Source organism: Spermophilus citellus, assembly GCF_964194105.1.
Source record: "Spermophilus citellus genome assembly, chromosome: 3".
Lineage (NCBI taxonomy): Eukaryota > Metazoa > Chordata > Mammalia > Rodentia > Sciuridae > Spermophilus > Spermophilus citellus.
In genome coordinates, this window is record NC_138184.1 from 193,350,068 (window position 1) to 193,362,095 (window position 12,028).

A 12,028-nucleotide genomic window follows, 5' to 3' on the forward strand; every position below is an offset into this window, starting at 1 on the left:
TTCTCCCACTAAGCTATATCTCCAGACCTATTTTATCAATTCTTAAACCACTCTTATTATTTGCATAAAATTACTGTCTGAAACCAGAGTAAATTGAATCTAAATTTATATTAAGCAACTTAGTATATTTTAAATTATATTTCTTATAAAATGTGTTTACCTTTTATCTTAAAAAAATAATAATATTGTAGCAAATAAGGTTTATCCAGGAGAAGAAAATTAACTTTGGCATCAGATTTTACAAAATAAAAAAAAGTGTTAGGAATTAGGCTTATTAAAAGCTGACATATCATTCATATCAAATGTGTGTGAATCAATAATTGTAAAACACTTTTAAAATATCCAATTCTACCTTTCACTTTAAACTGCACCAAGAGTTCATTCCTACCAATCCTAGTTCTCCTAGCCATATTAAGGCACCAGTTCAGCAGTTAAAGTCAAGCCCTAAAAACTTAATTCATGAATGTTTTCAAAGTTTGCGGGAAAAATCAATAAAACCTACAAATAATCTTATACTGCTTCAAAGAAAAATTTTTTAGGTAGCAGTACAACACTGATCAATAGTAGTAAAATTATATTTTAATCACAGAAGAAATTACTATATAGGTTTAGTTGGAATACAGGTAACTTTAAGACTAACTACATGGTACCATAAGTTAAGACTAACTAGAGTATTATGACAGAAATGCCAGTCTTTACAACTAAACCTGTGCTAGAGCACAGTTCTTAAAATAACGTGTCATAACATGGTTTCAACAGCTTTCAGTAACACAGGTTGTGTCATAACCTGGTTTGACTATTCTAAAATAATCTGAAATATTTACAAAGTGGATCGAAAAGAATAAAGACTTCAAATGGTTCCTCACCACTGTGATAAAGCACTGTGGCAGAAGGCTATGAAAAGTCATAAAAAGTGTGTTAAGGTGTATAATATCATCAGATGAACCGGAGGTATTCATACTATTTTTTCAACCTTTGTTTAATTGCCTGTATAAAACTGCCATGGAAAAAGTAAGAAATCCAACTTGATAAGTCTTTAGAAATAAAACTGCTTCCCAGAAAGGCCAAAGGAAATATAAAACTGATATAGAAGGCAAGATACGCTTACAAGCAATATATCCATTTTAATTTGAAATGTTTCTTTTTCTTCTTTCCTTTTTTACTTTCATTGTGATGCTAGAAATGGAACCCAGGGTTTCACGCATGCTTAGCAAGCACTCTATCAAGGAACTACACCTCTGGTCCTAAAATGTTCCTTAATTAAAAAATATTATCACATTCCATGAATCCCAATGTACAGATCTATAACAATGTACAATCATGACTTTCATTTTAACAGAAATATTACTATCAAAAGCAAATCTTACTGATATTAATTTAAAGTCTTGACTTTTTTAAAACACTTTTGAGAAACCTTTATTATTTTCCAGGTCTCTGTAGAACACAAACCAAAAACAAATGTAAATATGTTTTAAATCACTTCCTTCAAGACCTTTTGTCTTTCCAAAAAAGGACTATATATGGCTCACTGCAAAGTATAATACCACCATAGTATAAAAGGTTCTGTACTCAATAAGTCTAAAAAGAATGACTACAAAAGAATTGTCCTAACTACAAAGCTCAACTTTCCAGTACACAACTAAGCTTAAACTACAGATTCTCTGACACTAGTATTCACTGGGAATTTATCTGGTACTCTGAGTCTTACTTATACTGCACTATATATTTCTAAACTTCTGTCCATCATCTAGGGTGAGAGCCATGACTAATTCACACAACCCAACTGTAGAATCACAACTCTGTTCTGCCCAATAGCTGTGAAAATACTATGTTCATCCAGTATCCTTCACCAATTAATCAAGGTACACTCCTCAGAATCAGAGCTTGGAATTAAGATAGATATATATGTATTAAAAATAGAATGTTCCTATATGATCCACTTAAATAAAAATAAAATAGAAATATATTCCTCAAATTTTTTCAATAAACTTTCTTCATCAGATTATCTGTATTTGTTTCCTGGCTATGAAAGAAAAGTACTAATACAAAAGCCAAGCATATATTTTTGATATTGAAAATTCATCTAATAAAAGAAGGAACATAACAAAAACAGGTTTACATATTACTGTAGAGCTATCATGACTACAGCATAAAAATTACTAAATAAACATTCAATCAATACCCATATTAAAAATAAAAAATCAACTGGACCTGCTCTAAGGACTCTGTACCACTTGAAAATTATTGCAGACCCCCAAAGTTTATGTGAGTTATACTTTTAGATAGTTATTATATTATAAATTAAAACTGAGAAATTTTTTAATGTTCATGAATTTAATCTTAAAATAAAAGCCTCTTATCATAAATACATATTTTATTAAAATCACTATAACTTACACAAAAAATTTAATGAGAAGAGGCACTGTTTTTTTTTACTTTTGTAATTCTCTTTAATGTCTAAATGGATGACATAAAAAAAGATAACTGGATTCTCAAAACTGTTTCAATATTTATGATGCTATTTTGCTATGCTGTGAGTACTCCCTGGAAATCTCTACTACTCGTGAAAATGCAGATTTTAAAAAAGCAAATAATGGTTTCATATTGTTGTAAACATAGTTTCAATCTCACACTCTTTGAAAGAATCTTAAGATGTTCCCAAAATACCCTTCAAAAACAAATAATTGCCTAATCCAATGCCAGTAAACCTTTAAGGAATACAATGGAATTAAAGGTATTGGTAAAAAGATAATAACACACCAAAGACATAATTACCCAAATATATTTGCAGACTCTCGTATAAAATATGCTGACATTTTGATGCTTTAAAACACCTGGAATTGTGTATCATGTTATCTGTTAGATCTCACCATAAAAATTTTAATGTTTCCCAAAAGTCTAACTAGTTTTAAGATTAATAAAACTCAGATATTTACTCTTAAAGTTTAGAATAGTGATGTAAGAAAGATTTTAATAAATTTTCAAATTTCTTTTGTTTTGTATCTTGTTATAGAACATAACAGAGTCATGAGAATTATGTATTATGAATACATTCACCACCTACAATTTAAATTAACAAACCTCTTCTGCTGCTGCCTCTGAAAGCAGACCTTCCTTCTGGGCACAGGTCACATGAAAATAAGCTCTGCACATCCCTGCATCACAGCTAATGCAAACTCCAGTTCTAGCAAAACGAGGATCTTCACAAAAGCTACATTCCTATAAAAGAACAATAGGAAAATTCTCACAGCAAAAAAATATTTCTAAAACAAAGATACTTCTCATTTGAAATGCTAAATGCTAAAGAAATATTAGTAGTAAACCAATAGAGTACCAACACAAGTCATAACTATAGGCAAGCCAGGAGTTTATAAAAAAGGTAATTCTCTATACAGTTTTAATAAATCAAAATGCAACTTAAATAACAATAATATAATGATAACAATTAACAATTAAGATGAGAACTTAATATGTTCCAGGCACTATTCTAAGCACTTTACATATATTAATATATATAATCACTTAACACAACTATTATATTGAAGAAGTGAGTTATAATTACTCCTCTATTACTCATAGGAAAATTAAGGTAGAGATGGGTTCACTCACCTGCCCATATAACAAAAAAATAATAATTGGGAGTCATGCTTCAAACCAAGACAATCTTACTTCAAAGTCCACCATTAACCTATACTAACTTTTAACAGAATCTTGCTTGAAAAATAAAAATAATTAAGAGACTATTCATCAAAAAAAACTAATGCAATCAAACAAATAATGCATTTTTAAAAACACTTTTAAAAGAACTAAATGTAATTTTAGATTTAAAAAGCTGGTGAAAAATGATAGTGATACACAACACAGAAAATTATTTACATTATTTATATATAAAGAGGAAAAACCATAAAAAAGTATAAACTGCTAAATTGTTAAAAATCCTCCAATTAAATTTATTTTTCATCCTTTTAACTATCTTAACAAAAGAGAAGAGACTAGTCTCGAAATATGAATTGCACTAGTAACATAAATCTTCATTTTAAAAAACCTGCTAAGCCAGGCACAGTGGTGCACACTAGTAATCCTAGGGACTCAGGAGGCTGAGGCAGGAGGATCATGAGTTCAAACTCAGCCTCAGCAACACAGCAAGGCCCTAAGCAACTCAGTTAAGAACCTGTCTCTCAATAAAATTTTAAAAAGGGCTGAGGATGCGGATCAGTGGTTAAGTACCCCTGGGTTCAATCCCCAGTACAAAAAAAAAAAAAAAAAGGACTAAACCATGAAAGACTGCCAATAGACAAAGAAGTGTTCAGGGTATATATTCTAAGTAAACTAAATATGAGGGAAACATGCAAAAATAAAAATAAAGTTTCATCAGACCGTAGATACTGTTTGAAAACTATAATAGTGACTACTCAATGGGTAAGACAGCACCAGGATAAACATTAGCAATGAATACAAACAATAAGAACAAGGCTCTAGAAATAGATGTGAACAACAATGTGTTCAATTTTATCTATAAGCTAGATTGTTCATAATTTTCAATTCCATTTTTCAATGATACTTTCTTAAAAGCAAAATAAGCAAGAGATCATTAAGCTCCTATTGTTTCTGTATCCCAAATCCTCACATAAGCAAACAGAAATTTAGAGGAATTCCTTGTAAACAATCTGACTTTAAAAAACAGAGTTTCAGCCAATCACAAAGGAAAACTAACCTTTAGTTATATATAACTTGGGGCTTTCTACTAGACCTCATCCACGTCTATATAAGTAAGCATGGCTACAATCCATTAAGTAACTCTTATGCTTCTGCATTAAACCTGGAGCTAATACTGCTAAAACAAAGCCCTCTGAACCTCTTCCAGTTATTACTGCTGCCTAATTCGTAAATCTTTTAATGCTCAAATATACCAGGTGAAACTTATATCCAGAGATTTTTAATTATTTTTATTATCTGAAGTGGGATCCAAAGGAAACCTTTAGCAATCCCCAGAAAGAATGAGCAACCAGGTAAAAACCAGACCAGCATGTCTGCTGCTCTCTTTGTAACTGGAGGTTGTAGGTGAATTCCTCTCAGATTCAGGCTCTGCAAATGAGTTTTTAACCTCTCTAACTTTAGGGATTTCTTTAATCAAACTGGACCCAGCACCAGATTGAATACAATAAATAATAGGTTCAGTTAAGGTCTCAGGTACCTTCTGAAAATGGGTTCTGAATCTAAGGAGTCTGGGAGTCAAATTGAGATACCAGCTAATTTTATTTACAAAAATAACAAGCCTAGAACCTATGTATATTTGGAAAAATAGGTGTGTTTTCCTTATTAAGGACAATTTATAATTACAGTAATCTTGACAAAATCATTCACTAGCAAGATGTGTTAGAAAAGTAATGATCCAAAAAGACTCAAAAACAATGAGATGTTGTTTCTGATCAATATGAAAAAACATCTAAAAGATAAATGAATCAAAAACTACTTCTCTAAAAGATTCCTTACAGAAGGCAAAAGTCTTTTAGCAACTATCAGTAAGTTAAAGCACAGCAGGAAAACAAAAATTGAATGTATTTAACATTTCAGGATCCTTGCTTTCCTGAAGGCTGCCTGTAAAGATAGCTAACAGGCAAATAACTTGAATACGACTATCACTGTTTGATGTCAATAATCTATCAATTTAAAAATGGTTCACAAATCTCTTGGTAACTTATAACCTTGAAGTTAAATGATGAATATTCACAGAATATTTAGATCATTTTCAAAAAGGAAACTAGATCATTTCCGGACAAGATAAAATACTAAAATATTAATTGACAAACATGAATTTATCCATTTTTGGCTTTTCGTACAAAGAAACTATAAAGATGTGGGTCTCTTAGTAAACATGTGCTATGCTATGCCACATTGAAAAATGACACTCATAATTTCTAGAAGCAGATTTTAAAATTTTATCAGATTTTAAAATTTCTAGAAGCATGTGGTTCTAGAAATTATGAGTGTTAAGCTGAAGAATGTTGACATGTGACAGGCAATCACAATTGCTCACTTCCTGGCTTTTACTAGAAACTAAAGTTACTAATAATTAGAATTCTAATGAATCTGTGATAATTATACCTAAAAATAATAAGAGAGAAACTCTGCTTTGGTTAAGTGAAGCTATGAGATATGAAGGCTATGTTTTTATAGGGATATGTTTTGTTAAGGAAATTAAGTTTTGTCCTACTGTAGAATGACTATTCTACAATGAGAAGGAGATAAAGAACAGAACAAAAACTGAACGGATATAAGAAAATTATAAGTTTGTGGAAGACAAATTTTGGGAAAGGAATTTTATATGTGATCGAGCTTGCTAAGATTTGAAGGAAATTCCTTAAAAGTTTTTCAAATTGAGCATTAAATATAAAAATACAATAACATGAGGCAAAACTAGAATTTGGTCTTCTCTGTTAAATCAGAAAGATTTTCTTAGAATACCAGTCTGTATTTAATAAAAAAAATTAAATGAAAGGTTTTTCTTTACTTTTACAGTAATCTACCTAGAAAACAACAAAAAGTTTAGTCTCATCAAAATAATTTCCTGTGTCATAGTATCTGTTAACAGGTCTTTAAGAAAACTGAGCCCTCTATTAAAAGAACTAAGTTTTTTTTCCTACAATTATGTGACTTTCTATATGTGGCCATAAAATATAATATCAGAAACTGTCAAATTTCTCAATTTTCATTATTTCCAAAATAAGTACTGGAAGGTTGGTGTCCCCGAAAATTCATATGTAGGAACACAATACCCAATGTGATATTAAAAGGTAGCTATTTCTGAGAAGCCCACATGAATGAAATCAGTGCCCTTATAAGAGGCTGCCCCTTTCTGCCACAGAAGCCACAAGACACCATCTCTGAGGCAGAGAACAAGCCCTCACCAGACTCCATCTGTGAGTACCTTGATCTTAGAGTTTGATGAAAAACAGCCAATTTATAAACTATCAAGGCTGAGAGTCAAACTAAGCAGAAGATTATGTAGTAATAAAAATAAAGTGTAGTCTTGAAACCTAAGTAAAAAAGGGGTACTTCTTATTTCTTTTTCATAATTTTTTATAAATTTCACTTCAAAAGTAAAGTCAGAAATTAAGATTACACTTGATACAACTGATTATAAACACTGTGGTCTGTGAACTAGGAAATATGTCATATGCCAATGAAACAGTAGTAGTATCAATTATCATTTTATCCCACAGGTTATTTTAAGTTAACAATACATGGACGAATTAACACATTATTAGTTTTGGGGGGAAGTATTATCAATAATAAATGATTGGCAGCTAAGGGCTCAGCACATAGGGCCACTGCTAATAGGCACTTTTGTAGTCAATAATAACATAAATAAAAAACCATGCACACTAACAAGTAAAAATTTTCTCATTTAGATAATGAAAAACACTTTTTTCTTACCTTGGCACCGTATTTAGAATAGTTCATTTCTGTTAGTGTTACTGGCCGTAACTTGTCAATATCGCCAAAGGCTACCCCAGGAACATACAGAGCACAAACAATGTGAACCCATCTATAAGGAGAGAAGATATGAGTTTGCTATCAAATCCTTTCATGAAATTCTCACATGGGGAAAAAAAACATTTAAAATATGCTATCTTAAAATACTATTGAAAAGAAATCTGTGATCAGATGTTAAAAATCTTAATTTCAGACATGTAATTGAAGAATATAGAATACGTACAGAATAATAGCAATTTGGTACAGAAAAAATGACTGTAATGAGTATTACTTTTTCAGCAACTCAGCCAAAAGTTAGCTTTAACAACCATAATTACCTTTCACTTAAAATTCACTGCACTTTGCACTTATCTGTTATTCTTAAATATTTGCATGAAACTACTATTCAAATAAAACATCATTTTCATATGCATAGAAAAATATTCATATTCATTACTGTAAGCACTTGGAGAATTAAGGATCCTAATTTAAGAATTAAAGATGCTAATTGAAGAACTGTGAAATTACTCTGAAGTAATTGCTCTTTAATGTTACTCTTTTCCAAATGCTCTTGGGTAATCCTTAAGAAGGACACTTTTTAAAAATAGTTTTGGTTTACAATTTGGCTTTCTTGCCAGGCTAAAGTTCATTGCTGCAACAAGGTACAGAAATTACAACAATATAAGGAAGTCACATTTTCATTCAACTCATCTGTTCATCATACCACCTATGTACTAAAAGGTATATGCCCCAAATATATTTTAATGATGACATAACCAAAAAATGTTCAGTTTCAATACAATGAAACCAAAAAATATTGTTTCAATACAATGAAAAAAAATCAGAGTTGGTTCTGATTTCATTTTTTAAGTAATCTGAAGCATTTCTTAATATATTAGACATCCTTTGTTTGCTTACAACCAAACAAAACATTAAATCACCATCTTTGAAATTTAGGTAGTACATCTATATCATTTCTGTAAGATAAGATGGCAAATCTCCACTAACCTTGTGATTATATTAACAACAAATTCTACTTTATCACCCTTGAGAGGATGTGAGTACCAACTACATGGTCTGATTTTGTGGTACACTATGAGTTTTAAGGACTAAGAATCATCTACAGATATAGTGAGCAAAATAATTGCAAATCTTTAAAAATATTATTTTTATTTGGAAAAAATCAAGGCTTTTGAAATTTTCTTGATAGAACATTTTAATTCAACTTCCTAAAAGCATCCTGTGGAGTTCAATATGAAGATACACATCTTCCAACAAGCAGCTGCTTTCTCAATTTAATTTGTACAGTTTTTTCATGTTCCACTGATGTATTAAATGTCTCTGTACTCTGTAGGAGTTTATCTTTGATAAGCTCAACAGCTGGCTGCTTGCTTTATACTGACCTTCTTAAAATGTTTTAGAACAAGTCACACAAGTACTACATATTTTAAACTGCCACTTCAGTGTGATTGGCACAAAAGTGTATACCATTTCACCCAACCACTCATGTGAGGACACCAACTTGAATTCTTATTAAAGTACATATCAAAGTCAGTGAAAAACCACTACTAAGACAATTTTGGTTCTTTTTAATACTAGTAAATACTGTTTTGTTCATGTTTAGCAGCATATACTTTGTAATTAAAACAAAAATCAAAACCAAAAAAAAAAAAAAAACTTTCTTGTTACTTTACCATCCATTTTGCTTGCAGCTATGATGACAGATTGTTGATTAGTGAAAAGAGCAGATAACAAGCATCACATGAAACCACCAAAAAACAATAAAAATTGTCATTCTAAATAGAAACTACTACCAGATCCTTTTAAATGTATATATTATAATAAGCCAGACTAAGTAGAAATGTTTCTCAAAAGACTCATTTCTAAACATAAACTATATTGAGCAAATGATTTTTAAATACTTTTCATATGTAGTAACTTTTTAGCATATGTAATAAATTCATTTCCAGTATGTTATTTTCATTCCCTCAATCAATAATCAATTACTAAGTGTCCATCAGGTACAGAGCAGTGCATAAGCAGTTTGAAAGTTATAAAGATGAATGTGAAGTGCTTGTGGCACAGTGTCTGGCTCACTGTCTTTACTCAGAGAACACTAGTTACACACACACACACACACACACACACACACACACACACCAAAAATAAAAAGTTTCCTATGACTAGTAGGTTGTTCTCATTTTGGATATCAAAATCTGGGTTCAAAAGAATTAAATGATTTCAAGATATAACAAGGCTAGTAAGTAACAGAATTGAGACCTAAAGAATTCAATACTGCCTTTTTCACCACAACAATTATTTTAAAAATCAAGGAATAGGGCTCAGAGTGATACTTTCATCTCACAATAGATGAGAAGTCAACTAACAAAAGACTTAAAGAAGGGAAGTATATCTAATATTTCTGAAAATCAATAATATAAGATCATTTAAGAAAAAGGTAAAATATTCTCCCTAGAAAATTAAATAAAAATTTAATAACTAGAATAATGGTTTTCTCACATTAAATCACATCATTTTGTATGCAGAACTTGTGGCTCCCAACAAGAATAGAGAAGAAAAAAAATCTTATTAACCCATGTGATAGAAGTCAATTCCAAAGCCTTTTTCATTCTTTCCATACATTACTCTTTCTTTTCCCTGCTTTCCATTTAAAGGTAGAAGATCAAAAGGTTTGTCCAATTTCTTGGCTTTTTATGCCTTGAATCAAAACTGATATTACATTATGCAAAATACATCAAGGACTATAATTTCCACTGAAGCTTATATGTGAATGTGGACATCAATGCAAAATGCTCAAATAGTATATACAAGAATTTTTTTGCCAGGCTGCAAATCAAGGTAAGTGTTTAAACATGTAATATTCATAATATTTGTATTAGCTATACAAATATTTCTCAGTAAATCTCAATGGTTGAAGAGGTTTACCTTTTCCACATTTAGAAAGGACTTCATAAGTTTTGTGTATTATAAAAGCATGAAAAGGCAGCTCTTCAATAAAACTTTTAAAGTGTTAACAAGAAAAAAAGCAAATACTAACACAAATCTCTTCCTAAGAAGCTCTGTTTTCCAACAGCTGCCTTACTTGTTCACAATTTGTCGCCATAATTTTCAACTCTCAGGATTGGAAGAGTAACCAGAAAGAATTTATGCAGTAGCTAATTATCTTTAAAAAGTGGAGTAATACTGCTAAAAAGGAAGCAATAAGAGCAGCAGCAGCAAAAGTAGAAGACTGCTTATGTTCCAGAAACTGTGTTGTTTTGCATAAATCATCTCATTTAATCCTTACAACAAGGCTTAGGAACTGAGGCTGAAAAGGTTAAAGCACTTGCCTAACACCACAGTTAGTAAAAAAAAAAAAAAAAAAAAATCAGAATCCAAATATAGGTACTCCAATTTGGAAGCGCATGCGTTCAATGCTTACTACAATCCCTAAATCTAGCCAAAGTCAGACCAAACATAAAAGCATGCCCATTTCTCTCATACAGACCACAAATTCATGTCTATGTCAATCATATATCTTTTAATTTTGGGTGTGATGAGGAAAGACAGGTAAGATTTTTTATCATTTTTCCCGGACATCAACACATAGGTTCTTTCTCCAAGATCCCATGGCAGATCCTAGACTATCCCAGGAATCTTATACAACATTTCTCAAGGGTCTGCTCACTGATTGAGGTAAAATGAGAAAAATATGTTTAATTAAGGTAAAATTTATTAAAGTCTATCCTTTATTTTGGAACAAAATGTGTCAACCTTTTCAATGTCTTGGTGACAATTTTTATTGACTGTTTTGTTGTTAAAATATTAACCACATTTTAAAAAATACAGAAAATAACTTATTTGACAAAAATATAAAAACTTAAGCACTTCCTCTCATATTGTGGGGGAAGTGTAGGAAGAATAAGTGATCTACAAAACAAAAAACCGAGAATTACTCTCATATTTAAGTCACATGCCACAGGTGACAGCCTCATGGGGAAAAAGCACAAATAATGTCAATACTATTATGATGACAACTGCTCAAATGTGATAATAACCTTGAGTGTGACACTAGAGAAAAAGAGCATGAGAGCATAAGAGTGCCAGCTTTCAAGTTATTTCCTCTCAGTTCCAAATTCTTACTTCAATACTTGTTCTGCAATAGAACTCCTTCACATTCCCTTGTAGTGAGTTAGATGGTAGCAAGCATCATAATTCAAAGGTAGAGAGCATAGAAGGAAGGAGTTTCTCCGCAGAAATAGGCAGTGCATATTTGCTTTGCCCCAACCATTTGTTCAGTCCCTCAGTGACCCCACAGCCCTGACCCAACATGAAGGTCACTTTTCTGTGGTTCACTTAACAGATACCATATGACCCAGACTTTCAAACAGTGTAGCTCCTCCTGCAACATGCACCTAGCAACATACTTGCCAAGAACTGAAGACTAACAGGCAAAGAAGGAAATGTTTCTAGCATCCGGTAGACTACCACTACAATTTCTCTAAGAAGTCTGATCTGGAGGAAGAGGTCATTTTTCCAATTTTATCCTTAC

At 31.3% G+C, this 12,028-nt stretch overlaps 1 protein-coding gene across 10 annotated transcripts in view; it reads right to left on the minus strand.

The window, feature by feature from the left end:
• The window catches only part of PHF14 (PHD finger protein 14), a 604,994-nt gene that overhangs the window by 551,994 nt on the left and 40,972 nt on the right, over positions 1–12,028 (minus strand). For all 10 annotated transcript variants that reach the window (XM_081283666.1, XM_081283662.1, XM_081283668.1 and 7 more), the window contains 2 exons: positions 7,438–7,549; positions 3,082–3,219 (listed from right to left, as the gene is read on the minus strand). In XM_081283666.1, coding sequence (XP_081139792.1) covers positions 3,082–3,219; positions 7,438–7,549 — 250 coding nt within the window. The remainder of the gene's footprint in view (positions 1–3,081; positions 3,220–7,437; positions 7,550–12,028) is intronic.